This window comes from Aquarana catesbeiana, linkage group LG10 (genome assembly GCF_042186555.1).
Source record: "Aquarana catesbeiana isolate 2022-GZ linkage group LG10, ASM4218655v1, whole genome shotgun sequence".
In the NCBI taxonomy this organism is placed as follows: Eukaryota; Metazoa; Chordata; class Amphibia; order Anura; family Ranidae; genus Aquarana; species Aquarana catesbeiana.
Window position 1 is genome coordinate 10,872,268 of NC_133333.1, and position 20,453 is coordinate 10,892,720.

The following is a 20,453-nucleotide window of genomic DNA, read 5'->3' on the forward strand; positions in this document are numbered from 1 at the left end:
AACAGCGCCCCCTAGCTAGAAGTGTAGGATCACATAGTGTGTGTGTGTTTGTGTATGTATATATATATATATATATATATATATATATCTCTATCTATATCTGTGTGTGTGTGTGTGTGTGTGTGTGTGTACACACACGATTCTGCACAGAACAGCCGCCCCGTAGCAGTAGATCTGTTATGGGGCGGTCAGCAAGCGATTAAAGAACATCGATTGTAATCAGGCTGTGATGGGGAACGTTCGTCTCTCAGGGACACACCTGCTTTTCATGGTCTGTATTTCAGTGACAGGGAAGCCGGAATCTCTCTTCTCTGTTCCTCCCAAAAAAGGACCAAATCCTAAAAGAAAACTAACAAATGAAGACAAAAATAAAACCTTCATATTCACCGATCTCATCAAGTATTATTATTTATTATTATGTATTATTTATAATATTGTTATTATTGTTTTTATCAAGTATTTACAGTATGTATTACATGTATTTATAGTAAGTTTTATTATTATGTATTTATATTATGTATTACATGTGTTTATATTATTGTTGTTGTTATGTATTTATATGAAATAATATTATTATTTCTTATATTATGTATTATTATTATTAATGCTTTTATTATGTATTTATGTTAGGTATTTATATGCAGTATTATTATGTATTTTATATTATTGTTATTATGTATTTATATTAGGTATTATTATTATTGATTTTATTATGTATTTATATTAAGTATTATTATTTATAATATTATTAATATTGTTTTTATCAAGAATTTATAGTATGTATTACATGTATTTATAGTAAGTATTATTATTATGTATTTATTTTATGTATTATGTATTTATATTATGTAATTACATGTGTTTATATTAAGTATTATTATTGTTGTTGTTGTTGTTGTTACGTATTTATATGAAGTATTATTATGTATTTATATTAAGTATTATTATTGATTTTATTACGTATTTATATTAAGTATTATTATTTATTATGCATGTATAGGAAGTATTATAATTTATTTTATGTATTGTTATTATGTATTTATATTATGTATTACGTGTTTATATTAAGTATTATTATTATTATGTATTTATATGAAGTTTTATTATTACTTATATTATGTATTATTATTATTGCTTTTATTGTGTATTTATATGAAGTATTATTATTTATTATGTATTATTTATAATATTATTGTTTTTATCATGTATTTATAGGTATGTATTACATGTGTTTATAGTATTATTATGTATTTATATTATGTACTATTATTATTTATTAGAAAGCAATAAAATCATACAGAGAAGATATGGGGGAATTAGTGGAGGATCTCCTGTATACGGGTCGGGGTATATCTGGGAATACGTTGGTATGTTAGTTAGAGGTGGAGAATCTCTATAATGATGGGGACACAGAAGAGAAGACGTAGTTATTAGCGGTGGTGAACGTCCCGGGACTCAGCGTGTCTTCTTGTCTGAGTGCCTTTATATTCTGTATGGGTGTCACCGGGACAGGAAGTGAGGGGAAATCTCTCTTATGGGGTCACAGACAGAAATGTTCCCTCTTCCTCCTCTAAAAACAGGACTGACCCCCCTCTCTCTATATATATTCTGATCTATCCCGATAAGACATCATCATACATTACATAACACCCAGGCAGTGAGCAGGATCGGCCCATCCCCCATTACCGGTGTCGGTGTCCCCGGTGCGCTTCTCGTACTTCCCGCTCCCTCCGCCGCCCGTCTCCAGGCAACCACCGTCCCGCACTGCACTCCGGGTAACCCCGCCCCTTTCAGTCTAACCCCTAAGAAACCCCGCCCCTTCCACGATACACTTGGATAGCCCCGCCCTTTCCATTCTGCCCCCTCCCCCCCTCCAGAGTAACTACGCCCCGTTCCAATCTACACCTTGAAGACCTAACGTCATCACGCACAACGCCCCCTGCTACCGACAGTGATTGGCCGGAGGGAGGTGACTGACGCGAAGATGGGCCAATAGCTACGCCCTGAGTAGCAAGACGATCAATGAGGAAGCGCGGGGCGGGACAGAAGAGGAGACGGGTTTTGAGGTGAGTTGAACACCGGCGGCGGAGCCCGGGGTGTGGAGAAGGGAGGGGGAGGGGAACACCGGGGGTCATAGTAACAACCACCACCACAGGGGACCCCCGTCTATAATCTGACACCTCCAGGAGCCTCTGTTATCCCACCTCTCCTCTGTGCAGCCTGAGGGGTGAGACTCCGGTGTTCTGGGGCGGGCAGTGTGTCACAGCCCCGCCTCCTCACACTGACTTAGCTCCTCCCCCCCCACAGGGCCTGAAACATGAGACTGTCAGAGCTGTGTACAGAGGCAGCACAGGCTGTGTGTTTACGTCTCCCCGCCACTGGAAGGCTGATTTCAGGTTTCAGCTGGTGTGGAAGACACATTCATGTATATTCAGTCATTAGAAATCTGCAGTGATGTCACTTCCTGTTATGAGGTGACAACTCCTTGTCCCCGCCCCCAAATGTCTTCCTGTGTTGTCACCTTCAGATGGAGAGAAGTTCCCGCCCCCATCATACATGTGTGTATGTGTATATATATATATATATATATATATATATATATATTATGTGTGTCTCCCCGGACACTGTATACGATCGGGAGCTTCCCAGCCAATCACAGCGTTCCTCTGATCGGGAAGCCCGCCTCCTGCCATCAAAGCGCCTCTTCACCCTGACAACCAGCGATTTGTACCTGACTCCGCCCCCCCCCCAGGTAATCCCCGCCCCGCGGTCCTCTGTATATGTGCAGGGGCGGGGAATACCCGGGGAGGGGGAGGGGCAGCAGGATAGGGATCCTCATCCCTACTCTTCATACTGTTGTCATGTAGGAGGGGGGAGGGGATGTGCGACTTCAATGTGACTTTACACTCCCTGCCACTCAAGTCGCATCAAAGTAGTGCAGGAACCTTTATGTGTCCAAAGTCACATGTTAAGGTCAGAAGTAATTGTTAGGGTCGTGCTAACCCTACACCTTAACCCTAGTCTTTAACCCTAACCCTACATCTTAACTCTAGTCCTTGACCCTAACCCTAATCTATTCCTTGAACCTAGACCTTGACCCTAACCCTAGTCCTTGACCCTAACCCTAGTCCTTGACCCTAACCCTAGTCCATGACCCTAACCCTAGACCTTGACCCTAGTCTTTGACGCTAACCCTAGTCTTTGACCCTAACCCTAGTCCTTGACTCTAATCCTAGATCTTGACCCTAACTCTAGTACATGACCCTAACCCCTAGTCCTTGACCCTAACCCTAATCCTTGACTCTAACCCTAGTCCTTGACCCTAACCCTAGTCCTTGACTCTAATCCTAGTCCTTGACCCTAACCCTAGTCCTTGACTCTAATCCTAGTCCTTGACCCTAACCCTAGTCCTTGACCCCAACCTTAGACCCTAGTCCATGACCCTAACCCTAGCCCATGACCCTAACCCTAGCCCTTGACCCTAACTCCAGACCTTGACCCTAGTCCTTAACCCTAGACCTTGAACCTAACCCTAGACCTTGAACCTAACCCTAGACCTTGAACCTAACCCTAGACCTTGAACCTAACCCTAGACTTGACCCTAACTCTAGACCTTGACCCTAACCCTATTTCTTGACCTTAACCCTAGTCCTTAACCTTAGTCCTCGACCCTAACCCTAGACCTTGACCCTAACTCTAGACCTTGACCCTAACCCCTGACCCTAACCCTAGTCATTGACCCTAACTCTACATCTTAACACTAGTCCTTGACCCTAACCCTAGTCCTTAACCGTAGTCCTTGACTCTAACTCTAGCCCTGACTCTAACCCTAGCCCTTGACTCTAACCCTAGCCCTTGACCCTAACTCTAGCCCTTGACCCTAACTCTAGTCCTTGACCCTAACCCTATTCCTTGACCCGAGACCTTTACCCTAACCCTAGTCCTTGACCCTAACTCTAGACCGTGACCCTAACCCTAGTCCCTTACCCTAGACCTTAACCCTATTCTTAACCCTAACCCTAGATCTTAACCCTAGTCTATAACCCTAGATCTTAACCCTAACCCTAGACCTTAACCCTAGTCCTTAACACTAACCCTAGATCTTAACCCTAGTCTATAACCCCTAGTTTTTAACCCTAGATCTTAACCCTAGACCTTGACCCTAGTCTTTGACCCTAACCCTAGATCTTAACCCTAGTCCCTAACCCTAGACCTTAACCCTATTTCTTAACCCTAAACCTTAGATCTTAACCCTAGTCCTTAATTTTAACCCTATACCTTAACCCTAACCCTAGATCTTAACCCTTGTCCTTGACCTTAACCCTAGTCCTTAACTTTAATTACTTTGATGCTACTTGAGTGCCAGAGAGTGTAAAGTTTGCACTCCATGAACAGAACTGTCATTCCTTCCTATTAGCCAAAAAAAGTGAAAAATGCATTAAAAACGCAACATTTGCGTTTTTTGTGCTGGTCCATTGAAGTCTACTACACACAAAACGCAATCTGCTGGGGGGGGGGGGGAGTCCCTGACCCTTTTCTAAAATAAACGCATTAGCTTAAAACGCACAGATGTGAATTGGATCCATAGGAAACCATGTTTAATGGAACAACGGATAGGTGTGAACCTCGGGTAAAATCTTACATTGTATATCTGTGTACAGAGGAGAGACGCTAACGTCTGATCTGTCTTACAGGTGACACCGATCCTTCCAGGAGGAATTGTTCAGACGTGTCACCCGGCGAGGCTCCGCCCTGTGCCCGCCATGTCGCTCACAAAGGTGAAGGTGGAGAAAACAGGTGAGGAGGATGTATGGGCTGTGGGTTTGGCGAGGGGGCTACAGGATTTTTATCTGGGGGGGGGGGGGGGCTGTACAATTTTTATCTGGGGGCTGTAAGATTTTTATTTGGGTTGGCACAGGCTAAATCGGCCATCAGTGCAACATATCGGTGCCGCCTCATCAGCACCCATCAGTGCAGCGTATCAGTGCCACCTCATCAGAGCAGCTTATCAGTGCAGCCTCATAAGCGCCCATCAGTGCAGCATATCAGTGCCACCTCATCAATGCAGATTATCAGTGCACCTCATCAGCGCCCATCAGTGCAGCCTCATCAGCGCCCATCAGTGCATTCTCATCAGTGCAGCATATCAGTGCCACCTCATGAATGCAGATTATCAGTGCAGCCTCATCGGCGCCCATCAGTGCAGCTGCATTGGCGCCCATTAGTGCAGATCCATCAGCGCCCATCAGTGAAGAAGAAGAATTACTTATTTTCAAAACTTTATAAACAAAACTAAGAAAAACGTTAAAAAAAAAAATCTGTCTTTTTTCGTTTGTTTAGCAAAAAAATAAAAAACCCCGGTAGTAATTAAATACCAACAAAAAAAGAAAGCTCTATCTGTCTCCAAGAATGCTAAAAACTGTATTTTCGGGTACAGAGTTGCGTGACCGCGCTGAAAGTTGACCAGGAAGGGGGTGAAAGTGCCGGGTTTTGAAGTGGTTACATAAACACTGATGATGGGTACATTGGGCTCCATTCACATTAGCTCGTCTCCTAAGTCACACGATTTTGCAGTGCGACTTTGATCCGACTTCACCGCAGTCGCACCAATAGTCGCCCCCCAAAGTAGCGCAGGCACCTTTTCAAAATCGCAGCGACTCTGTCACACCGATTTGTATGGGTGCCATTGACAAGAATGGGCTGCGACTTGCCATGCGACTTTCTGTAAAGTCGCATGACAAGTAGCACAAGTGTGAATGGAGCCTAAATTGACTACAGCCAGCAAGATCACTTTACATAACACGGTGAGGATCGGTTCTCAGCCCGTCGGGCGATGCCTCCTATTTTCATGTTCTTGTGAAGCCACAGCATCTGAGAATCAAAAGAACCCGACTCACTTCCGGGTGTGTCAGATATCTGAGGACCCTCCCCCCCCCCTACTGGTGACCCTGTACAGTGGACCTGTGTTGTATTCTATGCAGTAATAATGTAACCGTCTTTGTTTTCGGTCAGATTTGGAGGCGGCCAACGCCCGGAACCGCTGGAAGCCATCCTGCAGGGTCTCCTGGATAGGAATGAGGCGACAGGTCAGTCACCGTCCTCTGATCACTCATTCTGCTTCTATATGGAGAATTCACAGTGTCTGTCAGTCGGTGGATTCTCATAGAGGAACCTTATCTAGAAAAAGGGGTGGGCATTGTAGAAGGGGTGGCGCTTCTTGCTTAAAGTCAATGTATTGCAGGGAATGCAGCAGGAGCTTTAAGACGTGTACTTCTAAATTGTCAATTATAATAAAAAAAAAAAAAAGACTTGTACTCTTCTCCCCATCAGAGCAAAAGTGTCAAGCAAGTTGTAAGGCCCCCACAAAGGCTGTCCTATCTCCTGCCTGAACTCATAGCTGATGGCAGACTGTAAGGCCTCACAGAGGATGACCTATCTTCTTCCTGAGATCATAGCTGATGGCAGACTGTAAGGTCCCACAAAGACTGTCCTATCTCCTGCCTGAACTCATAGCTGATGGCAGATTGTAAGGCCCCATAGAAGATGACCTATCTCCTGCCTGAGCTCATAGCTGATGGCAGACTGTAAGGCCTCACAGAGGATGACCTATCTTCTTCTGAGATCATAGCTGATGGCAGACTGTAAGGTCCCACAAAGGCTGTCCTATCTCCTGCCTGAACTCATAGCTGATGGCAGATTGTAAGGCCCCAAAGAAGATGACCTATCTCCTGCCTGAGCTCATAGCTTATGATAGGTCATCTTCTATGGGGCCTTACAGTCTGCCATCAGCTATGATCTCAGGCAGGAGATAGATTGTAAGGCCCCCATAGAAGATGACCTATCTCCTGCCTGAGATCATAGCTGATGGCAGACTGTAAGGCCCCATAGAAGATGACCTATCATCAGCTATGATCTCAGGCAGGAGATAGATTGTAAGGCCCCAAAGAAGATGACCTATCTCCTGCCTGAGATCATAGCTGATGGCAGACTGTAGGTCCCATAGAATTGACCTATCTCCTGCATGCAATCATAGCTGACATATTACATACATATTTTATTAGCTACAATATATGGAAAGCACCCTACCATTTCCTGTTGGTCCTGGTGGGTATAATCACACAGTGCCCATCTTATTGGGGGGGGGGGGGGGGTAGTAGAGGATCTCTTGGTCCTAATGGATATAATCACACAGTGCCCATCTTATTGGGGGGGAGGGGGGGGAGTAGTAGAGGATCTCTTGGTCCTAATGGATATAATCACGCAGTGCCCATCTTATTTCTGTTATTGGAAGCTCTGGTTGATCATTCACCTCTGTGTATTGTGTGTGTCACCTGCTTAGATTGTAAGCTCTAATGAGCAGGGCTCTCTGATTTCCTCCTGTATTGTAATTGTACTGTCTGCCCTCATGTTGTAAAGCGCTGTGTAAACTGTCGGCACTATACAGTATAAATCCTGTATTATAATAATAATAATAACTCTGTGTCTGGTTTCTCTAGGGAACAGATGGAGGATGATGGCGGAAAGGCCTCGACAGACCCCCATAGCAAGTAAGACAGGTTGGGGAGAGAAGAGTGCGGTGTGGACACATTAGATGTTTATTAGAATGATAAATATGTGTGGTATATAAATAATGGCACTGATAGGTGGCACTGATTGGAAGCACTGATAGGCAGCACTGATAGGTGGCATTGGTTGGCACTGATTGGCAGCACTGGACATTGGCAGCAATGATGGGCAGCACTGTTGGGCACTGACAGCACTGATGGGCACTGATAGGCAGCACTGTTTGGCACTGATAGGCAGCATTTGTTGGCACTGACAGGTGGTACTGACAGGCAGAACTGGCACTGATTGGCACTGACAGGCGGCGCTGGCACTGATTGGCACTTACAGTGGCACTGGTTTGCACTGACAGGTGGCACTGGTTGGAAGCACATACAGAGGAGAGGGGGGGTATCACATTGAGCAAATATTGGGGCTTGTGAGAGCCGCTCAGAGTGTGACACTGCCATGTATTGTAACTACATGTAGGGAGAGAGAGCAGCTGTCAGAATTCAGCGTTGATGTCGGGGGTGGGTGGGACCGAGCAGCTGTCCAACACCAGCCAATTATTGGGCTGCTTAAGAAAGGGGGCGGAGCCAAATACACATAGCAGCCTGCCCAGACCCCATCCCATTGGCTGGTGTTTGATAGCAGCTCGGTCCCGCCCACCCCCCACATCAACACTGAATTCTGATGCAGCCTTTCACAGCAGCCAAGGCAGATCTCGGGAGACAACCGGCATGGGGCTACACAAACACTGCACGGGTGATTAGGGTGTGCCCGGGCGCACTTGGCACACCCCGTGATGCACGCCTATGTCAGGTTCAAGTCTGGGCTCTAGCTGGGCCACTCAAGGACATTCACAGAAGTGTCCCGTAGCCAATCGTTTGTTATCTTGGCTGTGTGCTTAGGGTCATTGTCCTGTTGGAAGATGAACCTTCACCCCAGTCTGGGGTCCAGAGCGCTCTGGGGAAGGTTTTTATCAAATATGTCTCTGTACATTGCTGCATTCATCTTTCCCTCGATCCTGACTAGTCTCCCAGTTCCTGCAGCTGAAAAAAATCCCCACAGCAAGAGGCTGCCACCACCATGATTCACTGTAGGGATGGTATTGGCCAGGTGATGAGCGGTTTCCTCCAGACACGACGCCATTCAGGCCAAATAGTTCAATCTTTGTTTCATCAGACCACAGAATTGTGTTTCTCATGGTCTAAGAGTCCTTCAGGTGCCTTTTGGTAAACTCCAGGCGGGCTGTCATGTGCCTTTTACTGAGCAGTGACTTCCATCTGGTCATTCTACCATACAGGCCTGATTGGTGGAGTGCTGCAGAGATGGTTGTTCTTCTGGAAGGTTCTCCTCTCTCCAAAGAGAAATGCTGGAGCTCTCTCAGAGTGACCATCAGGTTCTTGGTCACCTCCCTGACTAAGACCCTTCCTCCCCCGATCGCTCAGTTTGGCCGGGCGGCCCAATTCTAGGAAGAGTCCTGGTGGTTCCAAACTTCTTCCATCTACGGATGATGGAGGCCACTGTGATCATTGAAACATTCAATGCGGCAGACACTTTTCTGTACCCTTCCCCAGATCTGTGCCTCCATACAATCCTGTCTCGGAGGTCTACAGACAATTCCTTGGACTTCATGGCTTGGTTTGTGCTCTGACATGCACTGATTACTGTGGGACCTTCTATAGACAGGTGTGTGCCTTTCCAAATCATGTCCAATCAACTGAATTTACCACAGATGGGCTCCAATCAAGTTGTAGAAACATCTCAAGGATGATCAGTGGAAACAGGAGGCACCTGAGCCAATTCTGAGTGTCATGGCAAAGGCTGTGATACTTATGTACATGGGAGGAGCCTGTGATACTTATGTACATGGGAGGAGCCTGTGATACTTATGTACATGGGAGGAGCCTGTGATACTTATGTACATGGGAGGAGCCTGTGATACTTATGTACATGGGAGGAGCCTGTGATACTTATGTACATGGGAGGAGCCTGTGATACTTATGTACATGGGAGGAGCCTGTGATACTTCTGTACATGGGAGGAGCCTGTGATACTTCTGTACATGGGAGGAGCCTGTGATACTTCTGTACATGGGAGGAGCCTGTGATACTTCTGTACATGGGAGGAGCCTGTGATACTTCTGTACATGGGAGGAGCCTGTGATACTTCTGTACATGGGAGGAGCCTGTGATACTTCTGTACATGGGAGGAGCCTGTGATACTTATGTGCATGGGAGGAGCCTGTGATACTTATGTGCATGGGAGGAGCCTGTGATACTTATGTACATGGGAGGAGCCTGTGATACTTATGTACATGGGAGGAGCCTGTGATACTTATGTACATGGGATTTTTTTTTGTTTCTTAATAAATTTGCAAAGATTTCAAACAAACTTCTTTCACGTTGTCATTATGGGGGATTGTTTGTAGAATTTTGAGGAAAATAATGAATTTAATCCATTTTGGAATAAGGCTGTAACATAACAAAATGTGGAAAAAGTGAAGCACTGTAATTACTTTCCGGATGTGCTGTATATACTGTGTGTGTGTGTGTGTGTGTGTGTGTATATATATATATATATATAATTGTGTGTAAGTTTGAGCTGAGATCTCAGGATGGGAAGCAAATTCTCAGATCAGCAGTACACAATAGTTCCAGTTCCAACCAGAATCTTGCAGGCTTGTCCTAAATGTGTTCCTCTTTTTTTTGTGATTTCAGAGACTCTTCTCCTTCTGCAGCTGGAAAAAGGTAAATCTTTGCTCAAACTCCCTCTTACACAAGTAAAGTGAACCCCGGAGGTGAAATCCCCAAAAACATAACCGGGATTGTATTTTGTTCAGACTCTCCTGTACTTCCTCAGCATTTTTGATTCTCGCTTCCTGGTGACACGACCCCCCCCTCTCCGATATCATCACTACTTTCCATGAAGATCGCCTTTTTTCCATCTCCCACAACTCACTACTGGCCAATCATCCAATCATGATGATGGGCAGCTTAACCACTTACAGACCGGAAGATTTTTTTTTCCCCCCTTAATGACCAGGCAATTTTTTTTTTTTTTGTGATACGGCACTGCGTCCTTTTAACTGACAATTGCGCGGTCGAGCGACACTGTACCCAAATAAAATTGACGTCCTTTTTTTTTTTTTTTCCCACAAATAGATTTATCTTTTGGCGGTGTTTGATCACCTCTGCAGTTTTTATTTTTTGCACTATAAATAAAAAAAGACCGACAATTTAAAAAAAAGAGAGTAAAAAAAAAAAAAAATATATATATATATATATATATATATATATATATATATATATATATATATATATATATATATATATATATAATTATATTTATTTTTATTTTTTTTTACTTTTTGCTATAATAAATATCCCCCCCAAAAAAAATAAAAAATAAAAAATTCTTCCTCAATTTTAGGCCAATATATATTCTTCTACATATTTTTGGTAAAAAAAAAATCGCAATAAGCGTATATTGATTGGTTTGTGCAAAAGTTAAAGCGTCTACAAAATAGGGGATAGATTTATGGCATTTTTATTTATTTTTTACTAATAATGGCGGCGATCTGTGATTTTTAGCGGGACTACGACATTGCGGCGGACAGATCAGACACTTTTTTTGACACTTTTTTTTTTTTTTTTCCACCATTGACATTTATACAGCGATCAGAGCAAAAAATAGCCACTGATTACTGTGTAAATGACACTGGCAGGGAAGGGGTTAACACTAGGGGGCGATCAAGGGGTTAAGTGTGTTCCCTGGGAGGTGTTTCTAACTGTGGGGGGGAGGGGACCGACTGGAGAAGGAGAGAGATCCTAATCACTAGGAACAGCAGATCTCTCTCTCTCCCTCTCCCCCTCCCCTTCCCCCTCCTCCCCTGTCAGAACGAGGATCTGTCTGTTTACATTGACAGATCCCTGTTCTAGCTCTCTTTACCGCGATCTCCGGGGGGGGGGGGGGGGGCGCCGGCCGCGCAGCAGGCGTGCACCTGCTATGGTTCTTAAAGGGCGATTTTGCGGGAATGAGCCGACCTGCCGCAGTATAATGGCGGCGACTGGTCGGCACTTTTTTACATACAGTGTCCTCATATAACTGGTGTGGCAGGGATCAGGGTTTTTTTTTTGTTTTGTTTTTTGTTTTTTACACACTATGATTGAATATTTTACTGAATTAAATAGATTAATTCAGTGTTTATTGTTGTTGTGATTGGACACAGCTAGTCACATGGTACAGATGGGCTGTGATTGGCCCTTTCTGTAATGTGACAAATCACAGTGATCAGCACAATAGTTCATAGTGAATGGTGTGATTCAAAGCCATTCATTGTGTACAATTATCATGTGGTCTGCTTTGATTGGTCACAGCGATCACATGGTACTGGCAGCAGGCCGGTATAATGATCTGTCACCCGTTGTTTCCATTGGATACAGAGGGTGACGGATCGCGCTGGAGCGTGGCGCAATCCTGGGAGGACTTCCTATGACGAGCCTCCTGCCTGGCTGTCATTTTATAATAGGCCGGGCGGGAGGGGGTTAAAGTGGAGTTCCAGGATGGCTCCTCCTGTATTTTTTTTTCTCATCACAATGGCAGCTACAGTCCCCTCCCGTCGACCATGCTCTCTGTTGCGTTTCACCAGGACGGGGCTTAATCTGGGTGAAACGCATCAGTGGACAAGGTTGGCGGGCAGGAACGGTAGTTGAAGCCAGGATTCCCTTTAGACGACGCGCCTTGATATTTACAGAGTGCAGGTCGTGTTTACCCTAAACTAGTTCACTCCAAAACCTAAACTGTTATCTGAACTTTTGGGTTGTTACCGACCTTTTTAGATCTAAAACTTTATTTGATTGCAACTCTCTGCACACCTTCCTCTCTCTCTCTCGCTGTTAGGCCACCAGCACGCCTTTCCCACCACCGACGGAAGAAGAGAAAAGAGGAAGATGGCATCACCGAAACCGGACAGCCCAAAGCCAGTAAGAGTAATGGAGAGTCAGTGTAATCGGGGCGGGGCTTCTTAGAGGAGGAGGGGCATCTGTGTGTCTTCAGCCTTTGTCCTCTTATGCTGTGCATGGGGGGGGGGGGGGTTGAGTGTTCATTGCTTTTCAGTTATGGGACAACTTAACTCAAATAGTAAAATAGTTTTGCAGCAGTTGTTAAGCAGAGAGCTTACAATTCATGGAGGTCCAATCAGTAAAAATTTCTTCCAGCAAAGGTCTGAATCGTATGATCCTTCACATCACCCCTCCACCCCACCCCCCCCCCCTTATATCACAATAGTGTTCCTCCATCAGTGTCCTCAGCCCCCCCTGAATATCGCCATCCCCCCCTTATATCAAAGTCCCTCACTTCAGTTTCCCCTTCGCAGTAGTTTTCTGACCCCCCACTTTCATTCACATATCCCCCCCCCCCAAAGCCACGTCCTCTACCCCCTACACATCCCCCCGCCATGTCCTCCTACCTCCCCTCACACTGTCCACCACCCCACAACTATGTCCTCTACACCCCTTCACCCCCCCCCCCCCCCCCAGCCATGTCCTCTACCCCCTTCACATCCAATCCCTGCCCCCCCCACCAAGCCATGTCCTCTACCCCCCTTCACATCAACTCCCCGCCCCCCCAAGCCATTTTCTCCTCCCACCCAGCCATGTTCTTCTCCCACCCCCAGCCATGTTCTCTACCCCCCTTCACATCCAATCCCCACCCCCCACCAAGCCATGTTCTTCTCCCCCAGCCATATCCTCTACCCCCTTTCACTCCCCCCCAGCCATGTCCTCTACCCCCCTTTACATCCACTCCCCGCCCCCCCCCCCCCCCCCCAAGCCATGTTCTCTTTCCTCCCAGCCATGTCCTCTACCCCCCCTTCACATTCCCTCCCCGCCCCCCAAGCCATGTTCTCCTACCCCCCCCCCCCCCCCCCAAGCCATGTCCTCTACCCCCCTTCACATCCCCTCCCCGCCCCCCCCCCCCAGCCATGTTCTCTTTCCTCCCAGCCATGTCCTCTTTCCTCCCAGCCATGTCCTCTACCCCCCCTTCACCCCCCCCCCCCCAGCCATGTTCTCTACCCCCTTCACATTCCCTCCCCGCCCCCCCAAGCCATGTTCTCCTACCCCCCCAAGCCATGTCTCTACCCCCCTTCACATCCCCCCAAAGCCATGTGCCTCTACCTCCCTTTAACACCACCCGCCCCCCACAGCCATGTCCTCTTCACACTGCCTTCACCCTCTCCAGCCATGTCCTCTACCCCCTTCACCCCCCCCCCAAGCCATGTCCGTTACCCCCCCCCCCCCCCTTATTTCACATCCTCCCACCCCACAGTCATGTCCTCTCCCCCTCTTCACACCCCTCACATCCTCTGCCCCCCTTCAAATCACCCCCCTTCCTTACAGCCATGTCCCCTGCCCTCTGTGTTCTCTGGTTTTGCCACAATGCGTACAGCATCTCCTCATGTACTAAAAACAGTGCCGTCCAGTGCTGTGCTGCCTCCTCTCTGCTGTATGAGAATGGCGGAGGCTGGAGGAGAAAGCGGCTCCTTGAATGGTGTGACCGCAGTGGTCCGGACTGAACAGTGACTCGCTCCGGATTCGGACCGTGGTCCACCATGTAAGGATGCTTGCTCCAATGAGTAATCTAGACTTCTCTCTGTTCAATACTCAGCATAGAGGCGGTGTGATTATAGTGATTACTCAGCTTCTAGTGGCTAATATACGTCTCTAATATCATATAAATAATTAAGAGCATACATGAATGTGAAAGTCTTATAAACAACTTCTCAAGTAAATGTTTCATATAACTCCAAATATCTTCTCACTGAAAATAACCGTACCTTCCCTTCAAATATTCTGTGTGCTCTCTCCATCAGACACATTCGTCATCCGCCTCTTTGATCGGAGTGTAGACTTGGCGCAGTTTTCTGAGACACGCCCCTTTATCCTGTGTGCCGAGCCTGGCTGCGCAATGCGCCCGGAGCAAAGGTCCCCGAACGCCCATCAACGCCCACGGCCATCAGAAGAGGTAATGCAGCATGGCTTCACTGAGGACTAGGTTCTCTAATGTCTGAACCCCTTTAAGCTGTTATTAAGTATTACACTTGACCCCCTTAAGCGGTGTTCAGGCCGAAATTATACTTTTTAAATAAAAATACCCCTATAATACACAAGCTTAATGTATTCTAGTAAAGTTACTCTGTAAACTAAGGGTCTGTTTTGTTAGTTTATAGCAATAGTTTGTTATTTTATAAACTCACAGCAGCCGTGGCCATCTTAAGTGTGGGCATCTGAAGCCAGACTGTATTCCTTCCTGATCTCATCCTTACAGATCTCGCACATGCTCAGTGCAACACAAGCAGTGTAATAGGTTTCAGGTCAGGTTTCCATAGCAAGTGTCAGAGGAAGTTGCCGCCCCTTCCCAGAAGGCATTGCAAACAGGAAATGATGCGATGGGCCGCGGCCAGGGAGGAGGAAGTGGAAAATGAATACAGCAGGTATACAGTAAGTGCTGAGAAAAAAAATATCCAATTTGTTTACAGTGTACAGTTTAGTGAAGGATGCTGAAGAGTTGTAAAAGTGGGTGGAACTCCACTTTAAGTCTCTCCAGAAGTGCTGACATATCCAATGTATCCACCAACTGAACCCTCTGTTATATTGAGTACCGCGGTGTAAATATGGAGGGAGGCTTGCAATGAATTCGGCTGCTTCCAGGCTCCTGACCGGGTCACCTTCCGAAAACACTGGGTGCCAAACGCCAGGTAGGGGGCTCGTCTCCGCCTCTTTGATCGGAGCGTAGACTTGGCGAAGTTTTCTGAAGACCCACCCCCCTTTATCCTGTGTGCCGAGCCTGGCGCGCAAAGGTCCCCCGAACGCCCATCAACGCCCACGCCACGAGAAGAGGTAATGCAGCATGGCTTCACTTAGGACCACCTACGGGTCACCTTCCTAAAAGACTGGGTGCAAACGCCAGGTAGGGGGCTTGTCCTATGCACCCTCTACACCAAACCAATCAAGAGAAATAACCTGGCAGCACTCAGTAAAATTCACATGCCGAGACCTGCTATGTTGACGCGTTTCACCTGGAAGACGGGGCTTACTTTAGTCTCACCCTTGTATCTAAGAAGAGCGTTATATAAAGTTTTGGTTTCATAGCTGATTTGTTCTCTTTTCTGTTTTCCAGGAGATGTGGTGAACGGGAGCTCTCAGAACATCTACCACCTACCGCTTCCCGTACCGTGTCCCGTGACGGAGAGTGGAGATCCGGTAAACTTGAGAATTCCATCACCCTTCCCTCGGGATGAAGACCAGCTCAACCTCAGCATAGTAAGTCTTTTTATTTTTCCAGTGAAGATAAAAAGGGAAGATTTAGGGCAAAGTATTATGAAAAATTTTATATATATATATATATATATATATATATATATATATTATAAACACACATACATATATACACTGGAACCTTGGTTAAAGCGATTAACAAGCGTTTGAAAGACGAGCAACTTTTTAAAAAAAAATTCTGACTCGGTTTGCGAGTGTTGTCGCGCAAAACGACCAGAATTCAAGCTAATGTGGTGTGCAGTACCGCATTTGGCCAGAGGTGCTGGGGGGGGGGGGGGCGCCGAGGACACTCGGAAATACTTGGAATCGCTCAGAAATACTCAGTTCCCGAGGCTTTCTGAGTTCAGCCGAGCTGTCCCTGAGTATTTCCGAGGCTCTCCGGCGCCCCCTCACCTGTGGCCACATGCAGTATGGCATGCAATAGAAGTCAATGCAGAACGAATTATCTTCGTTTCCATTGACTTCTATGGGGAAACTCGTTTTGATATGCGAGTGCTTTGGATCCCAAGCATTCTCCTGGAATGGATTATGCTCCTAATCCAAGGTTCCACTGTATATGTATGTGTGTGTATATTAATTTATGACAATTTGTATTCTGTCACATGTTTTGGTAAAAAAAATCCCAATAAGCGTACATTGATTGGTTTGCACAAAAGTTACTCCATCTACAAAATAGGGGATAGATTTATTATTTTTATTATTTATTTATTACTAGTAATGGCGGCGATCGGTGATTTTTTCCGACGGACAGTTGGGACACCTAACGGACATATTTGACACTCTTTTGGGAACCAGAGACAATTATTACAGTGATCAGTGCTAAAAATATAGACTGTCACTGTACTAATGACGCTGGCAGGGAAGGGGTTAACATCAGAGGCGTTCAAAGGGTTAACTGTGTTCCCTCATTGTGCGTTCTAACTGTACGGGGAAGGGCCACTGGGACAACAAACACACAGATCCATCTTCCTGCATAGCAGAAAGACAGGATCTGTGTGATCTCCCCTGTCGGAACGGAGATTTGCCTTGTTTACAAAGGCAGATCCCCGTTCTGCCACTGTGGGGAACGATTGCGGTTGGCCGGCGGACATCGAGTCTGCCGGACCCACTGATTGGCTCCCCCGCTGGCCAATGGAAGCATACTGGATTTTATAGGATTTGGTGGACGCACATACTGCATCTTTTTAGGGATTTGGTGCACACACACATACTGGATGTCTCCAGCGGCCTTGGCTGATGTCTGGACTTCAGCTGTGTTGCTCTACCTTTGAGGAGAGGACTTCCTCCAGGTAGGCCTGCTTTTAGTTCATGCATTGCTATATAAGTCTCATAGTTAGGACCTTCAGTTAGGGAACACACTTATCAGAGAAGCTTGATGCGGCAGCGTGGCTTCCACATGCGTGTGCAAACATGTGCAACAAAAACTTCTGGATTTAACCTGAGTGTTTAGGTTTAGTTTATTAGTAGCTTCAAAACATGTTGGAGAATATTTGTATTTCTTATCATTTATCCCTCACACTTTCTATCAGCCAGCAGAGCAGACGCCCAGCATGACCACCCTGATCTGTCGGAACATGGAGCGATGGAGAAGGTCCGGCAGAGGTAGGAAAAAGACATCTCTTATGTAGAGCTTGTAGTGATATACTGTGTGTGTGTGTATATATAATATATATATGTGTGTGTATATATAATATATATATGTGTGTGTATATGTATATACATATATTTATTGTGTGTCTTTGTGCGGTGGCAACCATCTTGAGGTGTACCGCCGATGTCTGATGGGGTAATGATGAAGAAGCGGACATATAGGTGAAGAAAGCCCAGATCCACAGGATATAGACAATATATTTATGTTTTTGATATTTTGTACTTATTTCAGTTTTTTTTGTATTTTTCGTACAGTCTTACGCATTTCCTGACTGATTCGTATATCCCCCTGATGAAGCTAGTAGGCGAAACATGTCGGGCTAATATAGGAATATGAAACCTTTTGTTTAAGTTGAACATTCGCCATATGACCACCTTCATATGTTGAATGTTCCTGAATGAACTGGCCCTGTTTTGTTTTAAACTTTTATTCTCATAAAATTATATATATTTTTCTATAAATATACGGTTTCCATATTATTTGTAAGCACCGCCACAATCCCCCTCTCCTTTCCCATTTCATATATTTAACTACATGGGATGAGGTGCCAAATACTCGGGTATTCTACCTTTAGCCAGACATATTAATATAAATATATTTTATTTTATTTTATTTTAGGTCCTCCTCTCCCAGTGAACACCTAATATGTATGTGTGTATATACCCTGTTTCCCCGAAATTAAAACCTAGCGTGATTGTCAGTGATGGCTGCAATATAAGCCCTACCCCCCAAATAAGCCCTAGTTTAAAGTCCTTGTAGGTCTTATTTGCAGGGTAGGGCTTATTTAGGGGGTAGGGCTTATATTGCAGCCATCACTGACAATCACGCTAGGTCTTATTTTCTGGGAAACAGGATATATATAGAGATATATATAATATATAATATATATATATATATATATATATATACCTGGCCTGTAAAGGATCTAGAAGACTCCAGCAGAGGGCGCCTCTTTTATATCTGAATGTTTTTGTATTTCAGGTGGAAAGATGCGTCTTACCAGAATCAGCAGCGCTACACCCAGAGCATGAAGATCTTGAAGGAGATGTACGAGCGCCAGTAACCCGGGCCGTTGGCGCTGTATTGACGCCATTGGGGCCTCCGCTGAGTATTGTATTTATTGCCATGTTTTTATATTGCACATCTGTCTGGAGTCTGATCCTGCAGCTGGTGTGTGTGTGGGGGGGGATGGGCTAATGAATAGAAACTGGGCCTGGGACAAGGTAGAGGTACCACTTTATCGGTGGGTTTGCGTTTTCCTTTGTAATATGAGGTCTGCATTCTGATTGGCTGCTGTGGGTGGTTCCTGTATTTTTGTTCCAAACCAGAATTGATGAATCTGGCCCTAATTTTTATATAAGAGGTGAAGAAATAAGCTATGTATGGGCTTGTCTTATTGGCACACACTTCATGCCAACACCAACCGCCCACAAGGCAGTATTGATGAGCAGGGCCACCGCTTGAAGGGATATGGGCAATACTCCCGGGCCGGACCTCTTTACATTCAACACTTCCAGAAAGGGAGCCGGTGGATGAAACCACAGCATATAGCAAGCAGTGTGGGGGGAGGGGGTGACACTCCTGGAAGTGCCCAGATGTGAAAACTGTTCAGGCAGCCGCAGCTCTTAGACCCCTTTCACACATGAGGCAGTTTCCAGGCGTTTTAGTGCTAGAAATAGCGCCTCTAAAGCGCCTGAAAACGGCCCCCATGCCGCCGGAATGCTTTCACACTGGGGGGCGGTGCGTTTGCGGGACACGTTAGAAAAAGTCCTACAAGCAGCCTCTTTGCGGCGGTTTGGGAGCGATGTATACACCTATGCCAAAATGCCCCTGCCCATTGCAATGAACGGGCAACACTTCGCCTGAAATGTGCTTCGGAAACGCCGCAACACGGGCGTTTATAGCCCCTTCTTTGGCCGCTAGCGGGGGGCTAAAAGCGCCATGCTAGCGGACAAAAATGCTCCGCTTAAACAGCGCTAAAGTGCTGCTAACGTGAGCGGTGCTAACGCACGTGCGGCCCCAGTGTGAAAAGGGGTCTTAAAGCTGAGCTCCAGCTTTTGTTATACTTTACACAGTTTATTTGGGCCAAGCTGGCCCAAACTAGCTATGTCCCTCACCAACATGTGAGGCCGCTGGATGTGTGGTATAAACTAGGGTTGCACCAATACCGGTACTCAGGCAAATGCTCCTCTCAAACCGATACCTTTGCGATTTGAGCCCATACAAAATAAATGGGCTCAAATCGCACTGCAAAGAATCGCATGCAAATTGGACAGGAATGCGGTGTGATTCCTGTCCGAATCGCATTTGGTTTCCCCCCCATTGCTCCCAGTATAGAAAGGCAGAGAAGCGCCATTTAAGAAGTGCAGCAATGGGCAAACAAAAAGCAACTCGGTAGTCGGTATCAGTGAGTACTTGATCAAAAGTATCGGTACTCATACGTGCCAGTAAACAAAAAACGGTATTGATGCACATCTAGTATGAATTCTATGTAGCTGAGGCTCCGTACAGAACTGTGTGTTCCGGGTTTGAGCCGAGACCTTCCTGCCTCGTACCCAAAACACAGTAGAGTCTATTCTGTGCATCGCTCAGCCATTCATAGAAAGCGATGTATTGTATCAATTAATACAAAGCTTCCTCTGATTGGCTGAGTCAGAGAGACGGATGATGATGTCACAGTCTCTGACTCAGCCAATCAGAGGAAGCTTTGTATTCATTGATACAATACATCACTTTCTATGAATGGCTGAGCGACGCTCAGAATAGACTCTACTGTGTTCCGGGAATGAGACAGGAAGGTCTCGGCTTCAACCCGGAACACAGTGAGTTATGCTGTATGGAGCCTCAGCTACATACACTTTATACCGCACATCCAGCGGCCTCACATGTTAGTGAGGGACATGGCTCGCTTGGCGCAAATA

General features: G+C 45.9%; 2 protein-coding genes across 4 annotated transcripts in view; one reads left to right on the top strand and one right to left on the bottom strand.

Annotated features, from left to right (window-relative positions):
• Positions 1-1,786, bottom strand: part of PROSER3 (proline and serine rich 3) — a 28,484-nt gene extending 26,698 nt beyond the window's left edge. For 2 of the 3 annotated variants that reach the window (XM_073601611.1, XM_073601609.1), the window contains exons 1-2: positions 1,687-1,786; positions 260-349 (exon numbers count right to left, since the gene is read on the bottom strand). In XM_073601611.1, coding sequence (XP_073457712.1) covers positions 260-270 — 11 coding nt within the window. In that variant the 5' untranslated portion in view covers positions 271-349; positions 1,687-1,786. The remainder of the gene's footprint in view (positions 1-259; positions 350-1,686) is intronic. The other variant, XM_073601610.1, reaches the window with a different exon arrangement.
• A 275-nt stretch (positions 1,787-2,061) lies between these two features.
• LIN37 (lin-37 DREAM MuvB core complex component) lies at positions 2,062-20,096 on the top strand. The gene is given in 13 exon segments (XM_073601612.1): positions 2,062-2,066; positions 4,695-4,797; positions 6,013-6,039; positions 6,042-6,090; positions 7,497-7,547; positions 10,266-10,295; positions 12,448-12,530; positions 14,417-14,467; positions 14,470-14,568; positions 15,724-15,866; positions 17,411-17,465; positions 17,468-17,483; positions 18,514-20,096. Coding segments are annotated over 12 exon segments (720 nt in total). The 5' UTR covers positions 2,062-2,066; positions 4,695-4,763; the 3' UTR covers positions 18,596-20,096.
• The last annotated feature ends 357 nt before the right edge of the window (positions 20,097-20,453 follow it).